This window comes from Notothenia rossii (assembly GCF_949606895.1).
Source record: "Notothenia rossii genome assembly, chromosome: 9".
Taxonomy (NCBI): domain Eukaryota; kingdom Metazoa; phylum Chordata; class Actinopteri; order Perciformes; family Nototheniidae; genus Notothenia; species Notothenia rossii.
In genome coordinates, this window is record NC_136907.1 from 19,689,655 (window position 1) to 19,710,363 (window position 20,709).

The 20,709-nt window shown below is 38.8% G+C and overlaps 2 protein-coding genes and 2 long non-coding RNA genes across 4 annotated transcripts in view; 1 reads left to right on the forward strand and 3 right to left on the reverse strand.

Moving 5' to 3' along the window:
- Positions 1-9,371, reverse strand: part of wwc1 (WW and C2 domain containing 1) — an 89,486-nt gene extending 80,115 nt beyond the window's left edge. The window contains exon 1 of the mRNA XM_079649882.1: positions 9,234-9,371. The gene's annotated coding sequence lies outside the window, so the exon portion shown is untranslated. The remainder of the gene's footprint in view (positions 1-9,233) is intronic.
- On the forward strand, positions 3,592-18,010 carry arl10 (ADP-ribosylation factor-like 10). Its single transcript, XM_079649884.1, has 4 exons — positions 3,592-3,911; positions 9,240-9,423; positions 13,529-13,704; positions 16,026-18,010. The coding sequence occupies exons 1-4, from the start codon at positions 3,774-3,776 to the stop codon at positions 16,197-16,199; spliced, it is 672 nt and encodes a 223-aa protein (XP_079506010.1). The 5' UTR covers positions 3,592-3,773; the 3' UTR covers positions 16,200-18,010.
- Positions 9,435-16,050, reverse strand: LOC307019202. The gene is made up of 4 exons (XR_013802592.1): positions 15,045-16,050; positions 13,585-13,689; positions 11,021-11,083; positions 9,435-10,910 (listed from the first exon to the last, which is right to left on the reverse strand). It is a non-coding gene; the product is annotated as an uncharacterized lncRNA (long non-coding RNA).
- LOC307019203 lies at positions 16,062-19,993 on the reverse strand. The gene is made up of 3 exons (XR_013802593.1): positions 19,921-19,993; positions 18,444-18,599; positions 16,062-16,195 (listed from the first exon to the last, which is right to left on the reverse strand). It is a non-coding gene; the product is annotated as an uncharacterized lncRNA (long non-coding RNA).
- Positions 19,994-20,709: the final 716 nt, after the last annotated feature.

Below are 20,709 nucleotides of genomic sequence, written 5' to 3' on the forward strand. Positions count from 1 at the left end.
TCTGCAGAGTTGCTGAGAAGCCTAAACGCCCGGACACACCAAGCCGATTTTGGCCGTCGACACGCCCTACTCAGATTGGTGTGTCCCGCACTGTCGTGTCTTTTCAGCCGTGCCGACGACTTTTCGACCGAAAACCTGCCGATTCAACCGGCGGGCAGTCGGCCAAAGGCAGTCGGCAAAATAAATCACTCTGATTGGCTGTTCAGCTAGTGAATCAGTGCATGAGAAGCAAAAAGGAAGTGAGGGAACCAAACAAACTATGAAGAAGGTAAATCTGAGATTTCATTTAACTCCAGCTCTCGACACAGGTTCGGGAAAGCCCCATGAGCTTCTCGTTGTAGTGAGAATGGAACGCACGCGCTATTTGTTGTTTGTTTATATCATGCAGTCTGTTCTTCTTCTCTCAGTGTATCACGCAGTCTGTTGTCCGGTTGTTGCCTCTTTTGAATGATGAATACACACTGCCGCCGCCTGCTGGTAAGGAGAGTTATTGCCACTCACGCATGCACAGTTCGTACATGCTTCTTTGCCGTCGGCTGAAGTCTTTGCGGTTTGTTCCAGTGCGACACATGGCCAAAACGCAGAGACGCCCCGACGCAAAGTTAAATGATGAGGCCCTCTGTTTCGCGAGCGTCGACGGGGAAGGGGGTGGTAGTGGAGCATCGTAGCGGCGCCACTGTACCGCCACACTAATTGCACCGCATACACGCACAGGTGCGCCGCATTTGCGGCTCAGTTGTATGGAATGCCATTTAAGCCAAAATGAAATAAATGCATAAATAATTTAATAAATACATATATATATATATATATATATATAAATATGCCTATGAAATAAATTCTGAAATAAATAAATGAGGGAATAAATATGTAGGCTATACATGTAAATTTAAATATACATTTATTTATTTCATGGGACTTTTATTTCATAATGACACATTTCTTTATTTCAAGAGACTTTTATTTCATAATGACACGTTTATTTATTTCAGGGGACGTGTATTTCATAATGACACATTTATTTATTTCAGGGGACGTGTATTTCATAATGACACATTTATTTATTTCAGGGGACTTGTATTTCAAAATGCCACATTTCCATTCGTTATATGCAAATGAACGGGGCGTGGTTAGCTCACAGATCCAGACCAAAGCAACAGCACCACAACACCCCTAAATCTAACCCAACCCCTTTCACACCAAGGCTTTTTATCTCTCATCAAAGGTAGCTAAAAACATGCATTATTGTACTCGGGAAGGGAGTTTGACAGAGTATTACTCAAAGTACACAATAAAAGTACTTCATTGTATTTGGGGTAGTAGTCTAACAAGTACTGAGTCCAACAGTACCAATTTTATTAAGAACTTATTGCTAAAAATAATTGTATCTTTCAGCAAATATAGCAGAAGTGGCATGATTTTGTTCTCAGGAGGGGACTTTAAGAGAGTATTACCCAAAAAGTACACAGTAAAAATTTCATTTTATTGTAGCAGTCAAACTAGGACTGAGTCAAACAGTGTCAGTTCTATTAAGAACTTATGGTACAAATGACTTGCATTGCAAATAAAGCAGAAAAAAACATGCATTATTTTACTCTTGTACAGCGATTACCGTAAAGGCGCATTAATTGCGCACTCAAAAATGAATAGCTGCTCATTTGAGCAAGCAAATGCGAGAGACGGCTGAGTTGACCGCAGTTATGCAACAGCAACCGAAGCTAAACTGAATATCTTGACTACTTGTTGCTATCATATTGTGGCATAAGCCGTTTTCTACAGGCACATTTGACCTTTTCATTATGATTCTTGTGATAGTCCGACAGCACAACCTTTGCAGCCCATGTATTGATTCCATCTGATAGCTGCTATAATACAAAACAACACTTCTGCCTGCTCTCCACAATGATCAATAACACTGAACGGATGGTCAAAGTAAGGTACAAATAAACAGAATCACACGAAGCCTGGTTAGTGTTGCCTGACTTTATAAAGTTTGTTATTTTGTTACAAGTGTGTGGTTGCCGTCACTTTGCTCAGCACTACTGCTGCTTGTTACAACTTTCATTTTCCATAAACTGTTATTATGGCTCAGGTTAATCTCGCAGCCAAGTGGGGTCAGCTAAAAACCGGTTTTGGGTGTTTAGAGCGGGCTCCGCTGCGGCGGAAACAGGAAGAACCAGAGCTAAATCAGGCTTTAGCCCGGAACTGGCTCTGGACTCAGAACCAGAGAAGAACCAGTTAAGCGCCAGAAAAGCACAAGAACGGTTCTTGAACCGGAACCGGTTTGGTTCATTGGCAGTTTGCAAACCACTTAAGAGTACTGGAGTGTGAAACAAGAGCTATTGAGTCAGTGTTGTGGTGCTGTTGCTTTGGTCTGGATCTGTGAGCTAACCACACCCCGTTTATTTGCATATAAGGAATGGAAATGTAGCATTATGAAATACAAGTCCCCTGAAATAAATAAATGTGTCATTATGGAATACAAGTCCCCTGAAATAAATAAATGTGTCATTATGAAATACAAGTCCCCTGAAATAAATAAATGTGTCATTATGAAATACAAGTCTCTTGAAATAAATAAACGTGTCATTATGAAATAAAAGTCTCTTGAAATAAATAAATGTGTCATTATGAAATAAAAGTCCTCTGAAATAAATAAATGTGTCATTATGAAATAAAAGTCCCCTGAAATAAATAAATGTGTCGTTATGAAATACAAGTCCCCTGAAATAAATAAACGTGTCATTATGAAATAAAAGTCCCATGAAATAAATAAATGTGTATTTAAATGTACATGTATACATATTTATTACCTCATTAATTTATTTCAGAATTTATTTCATAGGCATATTTATATATATATATATATATATATATATATATATATATATATATATATATATATGTATTTATTTAATTATTTATGTATTTATTTATATATTTTGGCTTAAATGGCATTCCATATAGTTGAGGATACCTCCGCCAGATGAGGCTCCCTCCGCGAGGTGAGGCCCCACGCAGTCTGCGTGATCTTCCTGTAGGGAGGGACGGCCCTGATTCTACACTTCTACTCCACTGCATTTTGAAGGGACATTTAGTACTTTTTACTAAACTCCATTAATGTAACACTCACAGTTTCTAGTTACTTTGTACATATAAAAACGCATAGATACGATGTAGTTGGCTACTGTAATAGTAATTGGCTGCACATTGACAAACTACAACACGTAAATGCTCCTAAATGTATTTGTTAGTTATAAAAACAGGATGCTAATATTGTAAAAACAGCCAATATGCATTCTGACAACTTTTACTTTTGATAGCCTACTTGAAGTACATTTAGCTGATAATGCTTCTGTACTTCTGTACTTCTGTGCTTCTGTACTGTAACATTTTTAATTCCGGACTTTAACTTCTAATTAACTTTTTAAAGACCCTAGTGTTTGTACTTTTACTTAAGTAAAGAATTGGATTAGCTACTTCATCCAACACTGGCAATTAATTACTGTGTCATTCAAATTGCAAAAGCCGCAGGGTCAAAAGTAGGCGTAGTTTACAAGCTGCACTTGAACGCAGCATTCCTTTCCATTTTCTTGCGCGTCTCGAACCAAAACAAGTAGAGCGAGCTTTGGTCACATGTAGAGAGAGCAGCGACAGAGAGAGAAGAGGAAGAGGAAGAATAGGAATGAGCAGAGAGCGACAGTCAGGCTCAGCACTGTCCGTGTGAAGGAAGCCTTTCCCCGGGTCCGATCTCCGGTCGGTCCGCTCCACATATGGTTCTCCTCCGGCACATCTCTATCGCCCTGACCGCCGCCGTGGCTGCTCTGGGATCTGCTCTGTTCATCGCCCTGAACTTCTTCTACAAGAGGCGAATATGGTCACCACAGGCGGAGTACTGCACCATCAAAGAGGTGTGATAATATTCATTGTGTATGCTGTTTGGGTGTTCATTCAACTATTTAACTATTTTAGACTGATATAACATCTGATTAAAGACAAAGCTGCAGAATTCTGGTTATAAATTAGATGAGAATGATGATGCATTTCCAATTAAAGTAAACTAATGCTGGCAAGACTGGTATCGATGTATTTGCACTATAGGAAAAAGAGTGGTGAGGATGAAGATGATTTTGAGACGAAAAAGAGGTGATGCTGCTCATATAATAACTGACTTGTGAATGGTGTGATGAAGATGGACTTGATGATGATGATGATGATGATGATAGACTTGAGGGTGATGATGTAGGCTACTAGTTAAAAACATTTAATGAGGTTAGTGAAAAATATGTTCTCACATACTGACTCAAGATAACATTGCAGAATTCGTATGGATATAATTGAGATGGTGATGGTGAAGAAGATGAGGGGGAAATTATGCTTAGTGAACATGGCAGTGGTGGTGATGATGAAGATGATTATAAGGGGGACAATAGGTAGAACAAAAAAAGAGAATGATGACGCTGCTCATGTATAACTGTAACACAAGTCAAACATATGACAAAGAGGAATAATACTATTTTTTTCATTTGTTATGCAGTTTAAGTGTTCATTTTACTTTGAGGGGAAGGTAGTTTTACACTGACTTAAGAAAACACTGCTGAATTATTATGGAGATAATAGAGATGGTGGTGAGGATGATGAGGGGGGAGATGTTTAGTGAATACATGGCAGTAGTGGTGATGAGGAAGATGTTGAGGGGGACAATATTTAAAAAAATAAAAAAAATAAAAAAAACTATTAAAGGGGAAAGGTGAGAATGATGATGATGATGAAGAAGAGAAAGATGATGCTGCTCATGTATTACTGACTTGTGAAAGGTGTGATGAAGATGATGATGGTGGATTTGATTATGAGAGTCATTATTAAGTCAAACATATTACAATTGTGAGGTTAGTCGAGAAGATTATGTTCATTAATACATTAGTGTAGTGGTAATGATGATGAGGTGATTTTGAACAGAATTCATCTTGGTGGTGAAACTAATTTAAAAGAGGAAGGTGTAAAGATGATGATGATGATGATGATGATGATGATGATGATGAAGAGGTGGATGTAAATGAGAAGCAGTAAAAGCCGAGGAAGATGGCGATAACATAGGTGAGTGTAAAGATGAAAATGAAGTTCATTAAAAGATGAGGTAGTGCCATAGTGATGACGATGAAGATGAAGATGATGAGGGGAATATGAAGATGATGAAGATGTAGCCCAAGGCTAGGGCTGCCACTGGCAAGAATCTGGCAATATGATTCATATAAGTATACAGCGGTTATAATTCAATACATTGTGATACATTAATCAATATTCACAAATAAAGTGCATATTCAAAAACACATTTTAGATATAAAACAAAACACATCCATATGCATGTAATCAGAGTACAAAAAAGTGACTTTGTTATGTAATCACAACAGTGGGATCTGCTTTTCCATTCAACATCCATCATCATAGTGCTACACTTATCTTTGCCTGTAAGCTATGAATTAAATTAGAATCAATGCAGTTTCATAAAAACGAATAGAGTGATACGATTCTGTATCTATATTTTATTACATCCCTAAAATGCGGGATATTTATTTCCTCCCCAAATCCAACAGATCACATTGTGTAGATAAGCTGAGGCCATATTATCATGCACTGTGTTTGAAATGCCCAGATGTGTACGTCAGTTCCACATCATGTAGTTGATGCCAATGTAACTGTAGTGTGTTTCCTGCCGACAGAAACGAAACAGCCGGTGGGACTGAGGGTCTTAATAAATGACTCTTCAATGGAGCAATTCAACAGCAGCCTGGAAATCTTAATAAAATCTATTTGCATGCGTCTAATCTTGTTTCCCATGATTCAATCAGTGGCAGCGGCAGCAGCCTGTAATAAGCTCAGCTCACTCTGTCTTCAGAGGATAATGTTGTCAGTGTCTGCCAGCAGCTCGCTGCAAAGAGGGGGCGTAAATGTTTTCATTCCTTTGGGAGCCAAATTGTACCATGATGCATTGTAATCACGTCTTCGGCCTCAGAAAGCAGGGGAGTTGACTAACGGCGTGTTTGTGACCTTGGGGAGTCTCAGCAGGTGGGAGGGCGACACATGCTCATTTACACAGCGACAAACAATCTCTGAGAGAGTGGAAACAGATTGAGCTGCCGAATAACTGTACCACCAGCCACAGGCCTTTAATGTCTCAGTCCATTCAGACTGGTTATTTCTGCAGACTCATGCTCCATTGTGGATGATTTGGCATCATTGTCGAGAAGGGGCCACTAGAGCACAGCTTAAATGTATAACCTTGCATAATTTTAGCTCTTCTTTTTTCTTTTTCTTTAATGTATTGTATGTATGGATTACCTCTTTACATAGCCATTGTCATCACCAGGGTCTACGGCAGTGAGGACACAAAGAACCACCTCCCACACACTAAGATCATGAAATACTAAAACAGTCTATGAAATTAAAAATTAACATTCAGGAGAGGAGAGAAAAGCTTCTTTCAGAATACTATACGAAATCCTTTGGTCGTCCCACAGCTGTGAAATGTAAATTTTTGGAGAATTAGCGACAAATTGTAAATGGAAAGAAAGAAAATTATGCATTACCATATTTACAAGATAATATCATTTCTGTATTATTAACATGATATCAACATAACATCTTTAAGTATAACGGTTATGTTCAATACCGTACCGTAATACTTGTCTAGTTATTTGCCCCTGCCTCATGTCTTTATGCTCATCTAAGCAAATAGATGTATTTATTTCATGCTTGTTACCTTGCAGAGGTTTAAAGGCATGCAGGGTAATGTATTAATTCACAAATCAAGAAAAAAAGAACACAGAATAACTCCTCGAAAGTTGAACATGAAGGACTGATGATATGTGTATTAAAGGATAAAAGCTTCCATCACGTCTATCCTCTTTGAAATGCATTTCTATGAAGTCTATTGAGCGCTACAGGCCAGCTGACTTTATCGCTGCTGGGTGATAAAGCCCATGTGTTGCTGAGAGTCTGCTCTGCTGTAGTGTCCTTGGGCAAGACGTTAAATCCCTGTCAGAAACTAAGCAGTGCAGATCTGCAGCCGTTCTTTTTCCTCCCTGTGGCACAAAAAAACTAAGAGAAATCAATACAGTATAATTCTCTTTTCATCAGAAATGTGGAGAAACTGGCAGAACTAAGGTTGAAATATAAAATAAAAAGTCTGTGAAGTATTTGAACTGATGAAGGGAGCAGGAGATAAAGGAAATTTGAAAGAGAAATCAGAAAGCATATATGCAAAATTAGATAAGTTTGCACAAAGTCCATGCTGACAGCAAAAGGGTTGAAGCTGCACGCAAGCTACAGATCCACCATGTTGATCTGAGGCTATTTTAACCCAGCAACACAATTCATTACCAAAACTATCTTTATTCCTTCATCTAACCTCCTTCTGACTTAATTACAGGGTAGCTTATAAGTAGATTTATGTCGAATTGAATTAGAGCTTATTCTGAGGTTATGCTTTGGATCTACCCTCCTCATCCATCAACAAAGTTAAGTCTGATGTTTTAATGAGAAAACTAAAAACAGCATCCCGGCGTGAAAAAAGCTGATATGAATTGCTAATTAAACTCCACAGAGCCGCAGCGTACATAATAAATAACGTCTAACCTTGTGTGACTTCTGAAGAGCAGATGAATGACGTGTGCAGGATTTCAGAGGGGTTGTGGAGTCTCAGGTGCAAAGAGAGCGGGGAGGTTTTGAAAAAACAGCCAACCTTTACTGAGATCAACCGCTTCTGCAGATACAGTCAGCTCGAAGACAATTACACTCTGCTCTGTAAGTCCTCTCAAATCCAACCTAAGGACACTCCAATATAAGGGTTATCATGCTGCTGCTTTGAGATGTCTTTCACTTATACCTCTTGAGGTTTGCAGACGCCAATTCAAATGACTGAACATTTAGAAGTGTCTTTTGCACACCAAGGGTCAAATTCCCACACGTCTGATGCATTTAGTTTCATACATAATGATGATCCAGTCTGCAGAAGTGCAAATCATGAAGTTAAAAGATAACAGATGGTGTGAAAAGCTTTTATACGATCACATATTTCCCTGGTGGTGATAGGCTTCGAAGCAGCATTGTGTGAACTGGTTTGGCAAGGGATTTCATGTAAAGTAGTTCATTTATATGTAAAATTCCACACCCTTACGTTTTTTTTTTTTTTACTGTTTGAGCCCATCATTCATAAAAACGACGTACTTCATTTTTGATATGGTCAGAAAAAGATAGCTCTAATAATTGTATATCCTTGGCCAACTTCAGAATAATTAATGTTTCATTATCGGACATTATATTTTACAATCTATAAAATGTCAGGAAATACAGAAGCTCTATAACAATTTCCCAGAAGCAAAGGTTACATAAAACAGGATGTGTTGCATTCCACAAAGCCGCCTGTTGATTTCAGACATTCCTCACTGTAGGTGTCAGCATAGCACTTGCACTAGTCATTATAACAACAAATCATTTGTAGTTTATAGATGTATATGTGTTTCTGCCACTGTAATATATGTCTATATTTTTGTTGCTGTAGATTTATAGACCATTCTAATTTATCAAGAACATTTCATATTATGTATTATTTGTGGCGTATATATATATATATATATATATATATATATATATATATATATATATATATATATACTGATTATTGCTGCTGATTATTGTTTTTATTTAAATGTTATCATGCTTATACTTTTCTCCACCTTTTAAATTACAAATGTTAAATGCCTGAACACATTGCTGCAGTGCACCAATTTGGGATGAATAAAGTATCTATCTATCTTTCTATATATCTATAATAATAATACAATTGTATTTATATAGCACCTTCCATGCAAGATACAGCTCAAAGTACTTTACAGAGCAATATAATATACATACAAATAACAATGAGTAAACAAGATATAAACAAGTTATAAAAAACGGAACAGAACAGAACAGAAAGAGTTAGATCACATAACCATAAAACAATTAAACATGAACAGTGATACCACTAAAATTATCCCAAATTAAAAAGATAGAGTCTTTCATTTACTTTAAAACAATTCCAATGGAGTTGGTTGCTCAAAGATCCAATGTCCCACAGTTTGGGGCAACACAAGGCCCACTAGCCTTTCTTCCCTCTCCTCGTTCGTCATGCAGTGCTGAATAATTGATGTATTTATTAACAGTCTAAATGTGTCTGATGGTGTGTGCTGTACCTGCAGGAGGAGGAGGAGCGTGGGAAGCGTCAGGTCCTGGTCCTGGGTCTGGACGGGGCCGGGAAGAGCAGCATGCTGCAGGGTTTGACCCCCGGGGAGGCAGCGGGTAAGAGGGGTCACTGCCGGCCCACCCGCGGCTTCAACTTCATGAGCCTCAACGCCCCCGCCTGCCAGCTCGACTTCCTGGAGAGTAAGACTGCTTTTATCCCTCAAAAGCAAACACTTCTGAGGAAGCCAAAAGGCATTTATCTTTTATCAAACAGCATGAAGTCGAGAATTGCAAAGGTCTATGTAGTACAGTTGGCCATTTGTTTCATTAAACTTGCTCTTCATCAAACAACACCAAAGAGACGTGTATGTGGGGGATAAGAGCCTGAGGAAGTGCATCAAAAACCTTATATAACCAAGCTGCTGATGAGAATGTGGAGGAGTTAGCATGCTAATGTTAGCATTAACTTGTACTGACAGTTATGTTATCATAAAAACATAAAAGGGTGTTTAGATGTTTGCCAAATGTTGCTAACACATTAGCTAATTTTAGCTAATTCCTGTAGCTATTACTTTTAATAATGAAAGAGAATAAAAAAGTGCATTTTGGCACTTTCTGTTCGCTTGTCCTGGTTTTGATCGTTTTTTCATGGGTTGTTAATGAGATGCGTGAGGTCTGTAGTGAATGTCCAAAGCTTCCATGTACACAGTATCATAAAAACGGTGGTTGCTAGGTGGCTATATTTGACAACTAAACGTCACAATAACCTGCGTTTAGCTTAGCAGTGGTTACATGAATCATGCAACGTTTATGTTTGTTTTTTTACTAAAGTTAGCTTTTGACTTCTGCATATTTTATTTACGATTAAAAAAATAATACAATATGCTTTCAATATGCTACTTAAGTTTATTTTCTGCTATAATCCAAAAACAAATCCCAAAAGATTTGTTCAAAGGAACCCTTGCAAAGCTAGCTCGCAGGGGGGCCTACAAAAAAACGTAAATAATTCCTGCACCTTTTTATTCTTTCATGATCTTAACGTCCATTTCTACGTCCATTTATATATACAGTCTATGATCTTAACCCTATAAAAACGTCAACTCCTTTCACATTGTCATTCAAAAGATTGTTATAAACAAAACCAGGATTAAAGCAGCTTCACATTTTGGTAAGTAAGTTAAACAGTTTTTTATTTTATCGAAAAACTGGAATGAACATGAAGGATAATGAAGTTCATTCATCAGCTGATTTCCATCTCCTCCCAGAAAGCTGACTGCATGAGTCATTCACAACACAGATACTATCTCTGACACTTAATCATTGTCCTTATTTGTTCAGCGACTGTTCAGGGTTGAAGTATCATGAAATATGTGACCTTGTTGTTACAGACATTTTACTCAAATACAATAAGTGTGGGTCTCAGAGAAAGGCAGGCGAGTCCAGTTAGATTGTATTTACATACTCACTCATAAATCCTGCTAATTAGCATCCCACTGAAGCCACAGCGCTGCACTAAACATAAATCACTTGGTTCCTCATTGAGGTTGTCTGAGTGCGGGACTCTGGGCTGCAGCGGTCTCACAATGAGTTTCCGTGGATGAGTTTGGAGGAATGTGTCACGCTCAGCGGCTGATTTATTCATGATCTGAACACAGAGATCGTGGGCGACGACAATCTTTCTTTCATCTCTGAAAGTAAGAGGAATACATGTCAACGCCCACTCACTTCAGGCGCAGTAAATGTTAGGAATCTTTGTCTAGGTGACATTGATGCAGAGGCATGTTGACAGCTCACTCACACGCATCAGGAGCTGCACAGTGCACAGGGACCCACCTATCTCTGACTGAATCCAGATAAAAGTCTAAATGAAAAGATGCAGATCAGATTAGTTAGGAGTCGTTTGAGGCTTTTAAGCGTCAGGTGGTTTGTGCTAAAGGGAACTGAAAAACAGTATCAGGAAGAAGTTACTTTTACATTTATGCAAACTGTGCATTCATGCCCAAATGTGTACCTTCCCTCTTTAGCACAGTGTTAGTACATGATGTACTAGTCTGCTTCTTGCTTCATTTGAGGAACTTCTTCAACTCAAGCTCACAAACTTGCCTTGAATCAGACACTTCTTCATACTAAAGTATACACTAGTCGGGTTGCCAGTTTTTATTAAATAAGGAAATGGTCAGTTTTAACTCTAAAGAGGACCTCAACACTGTTCTTTTATATACTACACAAAATCTATAAATTAAAGGATTTAAATGTTATTTTTACTCCAACTCTCTAGTTAGATCAAAAGATGCAAAACATTTCCAGTCAACAGGTACAAGAAAAGACAGTTTGTATTTCCCCAATAAAGTTTTTGTTTGGATAACATGTGGAGGGTCAGGTTTACAAATAAGGCTAGGGGAACCGCAAATCAATGTTGAAACCAACTTTGACACAACACAGGGATGTCATTGGATACATTTCTTGGGAGTCAGCATAGTTGGGGGTCAAAGTCAAACTTAGTTGAACTTTGTCTTCAAACTGTGTAAAAACAGCCCAGTTAAAGGTCCCATGTCATGGCCATTTCTACTGATCATAATTCCATTGTTGAGCTCGACTAGAATAGATTTATATTGTTCAATTTTCCAAACTCACATTGGTTTCTCATCCAGCATCTCTGTATAGTATGTGTATTCACTCTCTGTCCTAAACAGCTTGTTGGAGCTCCTGCCCCCCCCTCCCTATGAGCCCAGTGGCCGTCTGCGAGACAGTGAGAAACAACGACACCCAGCCCGAAACCAGCCCAAACACACCCGCAGCCTGGCTGGGAGTTTGTTTGTGTGCTCACACACTGACTCACAGCCTCACTGCTTCCTGCCGTCTCAGGGAGGAGAAATCGGCGGAGCTGCAGCTGAGGAAAGATTGAGTGTGTGTGTGTGAGGAAGTCTGCGGATTGGTCCATTTGGACCAATGGGTCCATTTGGGTATGGGCACGTCACTGTACCCAGGAAGAAAAAGAGAAATCTCCAACGAGGCGTTCTGGGGCAGCATACACAAGTATTTTCTGTGCTAGAGTTTTACTCGCTACAGGGTGTACTTTGAGGGTTTTTGACTCTGCAGACCGTTTACAAGCATAAAAACCTTCATAACACACAAGTGGACGGGTAATAACCGGAAAAGTATGACATGGGACCTTTAATGTAAATTCAGCCACAAGCTCCATTGAAGACATTGCTGAGGTAGTTTTGCCCTCAGGCCTATAACTGAGTTAAATACAAACACACATCGACATCATTCACACCCTGTTGCTGTTTGTGTGTGTGTGTGTGTGTGTGTGTGTGTGTGTGTGTGTGTGTGTGTGTGTGTGTGTGTGTGTGTGTGTGTGTGTGTGTGTGTGTGTGTGTGTGTGTGTGTGTGTGTGTGTGTGTGTGTGTGTGTGTGTGTGTGTGTGTGTGTGTGTGTGTGTGTGTGTGTGTGTGTGTGTGTTTAATAGGGCGGCCTGTAGGCAGGGCAACGTCCTGCTGAGCTTTCTCTGACTAAAACACAAACTGCTCATACCGCTAGGTGTCAGCTACACCCTCTGTACCGAATGCATTTACTGCTGCCGCATCACATGGCCTACAGGTACATCATTACCAGTTTCCTAGCAACATTCTCCATTAAGTCCAGCACTAATGAATTCTTGCTGTGCTGAACTCGGAGGTGGTGACGACTTGAAGTCGCTCTGTGTGAGCAGCGATTCGTTTGGCCGCAGAGCGCCTCTGGTCATTATAGCCTCAGGTCAGTTCTGCTGCACAGCAGGAATGTGAGAGTTAATGCCTTCACTTAATATTAAACTTTCCCCACCATTGAAGCTGGTAACAGACTCTTCTGAGTCCAGTGACTGTGTGCTGGGTGTGAAGGGCTGCAGAATGCAGTGACATGCTTTTTTCCTGGATGAGATTGGACCTTCTATGATGCCATTTTACCCAATCATAATAAATCAATCAGCAATCAGTCATTCAAGTGACCCAGTCCACCATTAGTCAACAGAGCAGGACGGATAATTATTTGTTTTAATCAAGCTACAAGGACCTCCAAAACCCTCTCATATAGTAACAGTCCATGTTTAAAACATGACTAAAGTAATGCTGCTGTTGATCTTTGCCTCTTTATGTTGCATACAGGAAAGGAATGTGATCACAGTGAAACTAGCCGTGTTGTGGAAACTAGCCGTGTTGTGGATTATCAAAAAAAGTTCATTTCAGTTTCTAAAGAAAATGTTAAAGTGTTGGAATTCAGATCTCAAAGTCTATATGTAACGCTAAATTCATGTTTTCTCTGCTAGTCGGTGGCGGGGAGGACCTGCGGCGGTACTGGTCGGAGTATCTGAGGAAGACTCACGTTCTGGTGTACGTGGTGGACTCCTCCGACAGGACCCGCCTCCCGCTGGCTAAAGCTGAGCTGCACCGCCTGCTGAGGGTGGAGCCCCACCTGCCCGTGGTTGTCCTGGGAAACAAACAGGTACAGTCATTTATATGACAGCTTACAATAAAGCTAACCTTATTGTTGTTGTGTTTTCCATTCATTTCTTTCTCTGCAGAAATCAAACAATAATCAGGTAAAAAATAGGTAAAAAGTAAAAAAGGACTGCACTGCATTAAATTGCAGTGTTATTGAGAACGCAGACGTGATGTTTATAGTTATCTAGGCCCCGATGAATAACATAACACAATCAAGGTTTGAGATGTTGCCAATTGATTTTCACAGTGTAATTAACAGAAACTAATGCTGCCATGCCCATTTTTATCCAAAGATCTTGAGTGGTACAGCATGCATTAAAGGTTTACAGCTAAAGTGTATAGCAAAGATTCAGTAATGTATTGTTTTCTTGTTAAAAAATAGTATGGATTTTTTTGTGAATGGAGCACAATATTGATAAAGAAAATGGGATAAGGAAACAGTAACATTCATAACATTTAATAGGTACTTTCTTTCTATAGATGAAAAAATGTGGTACTCTGGTAGAAAACCCTTGGAAAAACTGGTCAAAATGATACAGAAATATAAGTACGGAAAAAACAAAAAGTGCACATAATAGAGATGAATGTGTTGGAGCGAGCAGGTACACGTTGTTCCCTCTTCATTTACCCGGCAGATGATGCATCACAATCGTGAAATAACCATTTCTACATTTCCTCCTCGGCTCAATTTCTTCACCCTGCACAGCACTTGTGGAATTATACATGAGCCTTCAAGAAGCAGGAATATTTTGTCATCTAATTTCAGAGCACTGCTGCTATACTTTAATGTTTGCAAAAAAGGAATGTCAAATAAATTGCCTTCATCTTAACCGAAGTCATTTCAGTTAAGCTAAATGCCAAATTGTTGGTTCAGGGTCCAGTTAGCTTGAACTTAATCCAAATATGCACACACATTTTGCTGTTTTCTGTTTATTTTTGTGATTTTTACATCGAAAGCAGTCAGTTTTAACCAAACCATTATACATTATATTGGGAGGAAATGTGGCTAAAACAAAGCCTCAGTTTGTTAGAACATGGCCAGTTCAGTTGTTTTTGCACCAGCTACAAATGGAGGCTGTATGTTTTTGCCAAAATCATGTGTAATGGGAACATAATAATCAGTTTAACAATCAAGAAGTGTTTAATCCTATAGTAATAAATCTGTGTTTTTTTTAATTCCCAAAAGCAAAAAGCTGTCATGGTTTCACTAACTTTGACCATTTTCTGAATGATTAAGCTTTCAATAACAAATAATTACTGCCTTTTTCCTGCCGTGCATATGCTGCAGGTAGAAGAAAAAGAAACAGTCTTCAGTAGGAGGACAGTGATACTGGCTCTCACCCAACACACTGCTTTGTTCCCAGCCTTGGCACTCGCTCAGTTCAGTACAAAGGATGTTTCCGGCAGAACCAGTGTGCTGTAAAAGATGTGGAGGTGAAAAGAAACGAGGCGCGCATCCATTGACCCTGGCTTCTGTCGAAGAGTGTAGGATGGAGGCCCTTAAATTAATTTTCTTCACGTACACACATTTTATACATGACTGAGAGAGCTAACATTGGAAAAATAGGGCACAAATTTAGTATTATTTCCTTATCTGCCTATTATTTTAGCTGATGGTTTCTAGATAAAATAAAATAAAAAGGTAGAATCACTAAGCTTGACTTCCAGATGGAAATGATTCAGGATTAATTATTAAGGATTTCTATAATCAAAAATATGGCTACAAAATATGTTTTTGTTTCTAGTGCAGTAAACAAATAAGTATGTTGCTAACCTCGCTAGCACCAAAAAAAAGGCTCTGTATGAAGCTGTTATTTGGACTGACTTAATATGTTGTGGCAAATGCAAAACCATTGTTTGTTGCAAGTGTAATATGCCTTATGTATTGTCCTCACAACTACATTTACATATGTTAGACTTGAATGGTCTTAGACTTAATGAGAACAAACTGGTTCGCGACAAAGAGCTGTCTATTTAGCATGAAGTTAGCTGTTAGCTGTATGCGGTCAGCTAATGGACATTCTACTCATTTCCTTCTCACCAAATGGGGTCAAAACGTTGCTAAATATAATACTTTTGTTCATTAACACATGTTTAGTTATTTGTGTTGCTCCCACCAAACTAACGAAGTAACATGCAACAAAGCCCCAAACATTTAATCCGCTCAAGCTCAAGTTGGAAATGATGTAACTGGAATTTACAGTTCGACAGTGTAAGTTTCAATAGATATTTTTACGTATTTATTGTAAATTGTTTTATTTCCTTGACAAAATAAGACTTATTTTCTAACTGAGTTGAACTGTTTCCCCCCTCTCTTCTCAGGATAAGCCCAACGCTGTGAGCGTGTCGGAGCTGCATGAAGCGTTGTCTCTGAGCTCCATCACGGAGGATAGGAGGCTGTTCCTCCTGGCTGCACAGCTGGGCTCTGACGGGGCCCTGAGGAACTCCTGCCGGGGCCTGGACACCTTCCAGGACCTGCTGCTCCAGCTCGTCTGATCTCACCCACATGAGCGAGCATGAGGGAGGAGGGGATGGAAACAAAGAGATGGCTTAGAGCAACCTTTCTGGTTTATTTGAGGCAGAGGAGGGGGAGATAGTAAAGGAACTGAGGCAATGAAATTACTGAAGATAGAGCACAATGCCTTGCAGTTCGCCCTTGTTATCCTCCTGCCCCTTTTCAAAGAAACTTTGTTGGTTTTAGAACATTCTTCAGCTCATCTCATCCTACAATTTTCTTCCAACTTGATTAATCTTAGTCATCGGAGAGGAGGAGGTGCGTAGCGAAGAGGATGAGGACAGAAGGATGAAGGTGTGTTAATGGGGTGACTTAGAACTTCACCACCTGATGATGAGTCAGGCTTCGCATCGGTCTAAATGTCACCTGGCGACAGGTTTACTTAAGCATGTAGATTGTACTGTATATAAACTGAAACAATTCAAGTCCGTAGAAGCAGTTTGTTCTGGTTTGCTGTTTTATGAATAGTGTATGCAGCACAGAAGTCAGCAGAGCAAAACAGGTAATATTGTGGGTTGCCAAGTTGGAGCCCCCGGGGACTCAGACTCCAACAGCTCAGTGAATTAATCGACTAGTAATTACTTGCAGACTTAAACTTCTCTGAATGTTGTGAAGATTTAATGGGACGCCCTGACATTTGGAAAAGCATTGGGTTATTTTTTGTGTCAAAATTCTTATACTTCTGTAAGTATCTACACTTTTTTACCACTATCTTCATAGGAATGCATTTCATTTTATTTGGTTATGTTTTCAGTCCCAACAACAACACAACACTGCCAACTACACCATCTGACATACAGTATAAGCCAAATACATAACTTTAAACTTCAAAATGTATCAGAAGAGACTTCAAACATGTATGTATATGTATTTATGTATAGACACTATAGGGAAGCAAACAAGGTCAATGTTTTTAAGAAGAAAACGTTCACAATTAGTAGCAAAAGCTGTGTTTTTGTACAGGCTTTCAACAGTGATGTTAGCTTACCAGGCTAAAGCTAATACACGCTTAACCCATAGGCTTAACCTGGCTATGCTCTCTGTCTTTATAAAAACGTGCACTCCCATTCTCTACAGTTAGATCACTCTTTAGAAAACACTTAGACAGGATCCAGGACCTTGAATGTATTTATGAATAATAAGCGTATTTATCTTTATTGATACTTGTACAGATGAACTGGAGTTAGCTAGATTCAGATTTTGAATGCTGTACGTGTGCAGCAATGTTTGCATATGACGCACAATATTTTTCATGAATGTGATGTTTTATTCTTAATGTACTTTAATTCTGCAGAAATGTTGTTTCACAGTAACTGAGAGTTTAGTAGATCGGTGTCATACTTGATGTGCTAAATAAATGGAACTGATATATGGATTCATGAATGTCTTTAGGTTTTGTTGTTCCCTCTTGTTAGTTGCAGTTGTTAAAAAATGATATTGTAGGCAAAGAATGTATAGGATACAATTTGTAATGTGGTACAACTGAATCAATTTATTTTAACTGTCCATTATGTGTCCAACAATGTTTAACAGACAAACCCTTAACCTGTCTATATTATTTTAGTTATTTTGTAATTTGGCTCGATGACGTTTACTTTTTCATTATTGTATTATTATATATATCATATTTAGTTTGTTTTATGGTTAACATTGGAATTGACCTCTAATGCTCATTTAGGTGGGATTCCTTACATATACTTTTAGATATTTTTCATCCATAACTTGCTTATATTTCTTTGGTTTTCTGCTGCTTTATTTTAAATGTATAAACAAATAAAATGTTCGATCTAAAGGTTTAAATACAAATATGGTGGTGCGTTCTTTTAATGTGTTTTGCTTGAATATAAGTAGTACATCTAAAAAGAAAATCTCGTATATAGAAGAGTAAATGGGTACCACTATTTTATCTTGTTAACTCAAAGTCTCATTGAGATCAAGATCGGTTTTGCATGGAATATTATGGAAGAACAAGTATAAACAGGTAAAAGGAATAAAAGAAGACCTGCCAAAACATAGCTATGTACTCAACCTACCTACACAGTATGTACACACTGTGTTCTCAAACAAGTTCTCGTCTCTCTCCGCTAAAATACAACATGGATGGATCTACAAGTGAAAAACAACCAGATAACACGTGCAGAACCTACCCTGTGTCTCTGCTAACTGAGCACCTCAATGCAAACACAAACAGATATACATCCGAAGGCCTCTATTGGCTGACTGACCTTGTTTTTGTCCCCAAAGTTCCACAGCTGGTCGGACAGGAAGCTGTTTTATTGCTGAGACGTCACTCTGGCACCGGTACAGTGTCCACTCTGCAGGTTACTATGACCGCAAGACTCAGCGTGCATGAAAATACACAGCCTGCAGATCAACGTCATCTCATGGAATTAGACAAAATAATAAATTAGAAAATGATATGAATTAGAAATACAAGTTACTAAATGACTAATAATGTGAGGTGAAACCCATTAAAGTGAAAATGTGTATTACAGTCAGCAGTTGACATTTAAAGGGCAGCATGCTCCTCTGCTGGTGGAGAAAATATTATCAGTCATTTTGGAGATACAAAGTGTTCACGCCACAATAATTAATGACTTAAGTTATTAATCTTAGATTAAAAGGGTGCCTGCTGTCTTAATGTACTGTATGTTTCAAGACTGCAGATTTTTGAAGCATTGCACTGATCGAAATCTGCTGACGACGTCATAGTTGTAGGTCCTTTGTTTAACAGTAGTTCTCTCTGGCACAGATGCTTATCTTTTCATTCATACATAATTCTCCAGCTTACATATCATCCCTGCGGGACTGAACCACAGGAACCAACCAAACCCCTCCCTTAACTGTCTTATGCTCTTCAGGTTTATTGGAACATTTTAGTGCAAATAAAATAGGGCACTTGTTTTGTCTCAGAATTGTCCACATTAATTTTGTGTATTTCTCTGTGTCTTGACATCACTGCATATGAGTAAACCTAAATAATTTTCAAGGCTTAAATAGATTTTAAATTACATTTAAAATGAATCATGATAATGTACCCTACCACACCAGGGCTGCGGTCAATTAGTCTTTCCAGCTGAGGAAAGTGTAACCCTTGTATTATGTTCACATTTTACACCACCTGGTCCTGTGTTTTTTATGTGGAAATTTAAATTAGGTCCATTTGACCCGAACACCACACAAGGGTGAAATGACCCAGTAGTATCATATTAGAAGACATAACAAGAGCTGTTTCAATTAGCTAAATTCAAAAGAAATAATGATTTAATTCTTCTTTGCTTTGGCATGCTAGACCATCTTTTACCAAAGCAAGAGATATGACTGTCCCACAATTAACTGGGCTTAAAGCGACACACCACTTGGCCACCACTAAGGGATGTACTTTGTTCGAATGTTTAATCGGAGCGCAAGAAAGAAAATATGGGAAGTTTGCCCAAAAGGTGGAACAAAAGGAAAGACCTAAATTGTTAATTTGTCTCACTTGGCTCCTCTTTCAACATAAGCTTTTTTAAAGTAGATATATGACTAGTTGAAATATTTGTCAATAAGCCAGACTCTGGAATTCAAATATTTAGAAACATCTATTGTAGTGAATTACAGTAAGCTTTAGCGAAATCCACTTTAATTTGACTAGTCTCAAACCAGTATCCCAGAAAACAGCCACAGCTGATGTGAAACATTGAGCATTCATTCCTCACATACCTCCAGTCGGCGCCAACTGATCGAGTTTCCTCCCCTGACTCCTCAACAACATGCAGAGGGTGTTTACCTGACGGTCGAACACGTTGTGCTGTGCAGCAACACTGGGAATGATTGACGAGAGAGGACAAGGTCAACACAGCAAGTACCGTAGGTCAAACTATTGTTTTGCTGTTAACTTGTGCAGCAGAACATCTGTAATAACGCAAAACTGTGAAGATTTAAGAGCTCAAGGTTCACAAGCAGGAAATCACAGGATGTATCTTTGTTTTACCATGTGACTTTGTGAAGCCTATTACAAAATAAAATATTGGATGGTCAATTTGATTGAAGGCTTTAAAAGGGGTTTTCACTGACACAGGACAGAATGTACTTTTTAAAACAACCTACAAAATGATAATCACAGAGAAAAAAATGCAGGGTTTTCTCTCTACTTTACTCTAGCTGCTTCCACCATGTTTATTATTGACATCAAAACGTGAAATAGCAATTAGCCACTGTTGTTAACTTCAGTGTTCACTCATTAGCAATAATGCAACAACATTTTCCAGATAATTAGGCATCCGTGTCGCTCTAAATGTCAAATGTGTTTCGAGGAATGGAGTCTGTTTGTCATTGCAACATCAGGGGGGCAAATTCCTGACCCTGTTGAACCCACATTTAGCAGAATTGTGGGTCGGGGATGTTCCTAAACTGGGACTAGTTTTACCATGAACTAGAAGATTTGTCAGTTTGTCATTGCCTAAGGATCATGAAACATGCCGTTGTTTGGATTTGAAGGAGACAATCCTG

Coding starts and splice junctions, on each gene's coding strand:
- arl10 (XM_079649884.1), top strand. CDS start 3,774: ATGGTTCTCCTCCGGCACATCTCTATCGCCCTGACCGCCGCCGTGGCT. Junction 3,912..9,239: donor AGTACTGCACCATCAAAGAG/GTGTGATAATAT, acceptor CTGTACCTGCAG/GAGGAGGAGGAGCGTGGGAA. Junction 13,705..16,025: donor TTGTCCTGGGAAACAAACAG/GTACAGTCATTT, acceptor CTCTCTTCTCAG/GATAAGCCCAACGCTGTGAG.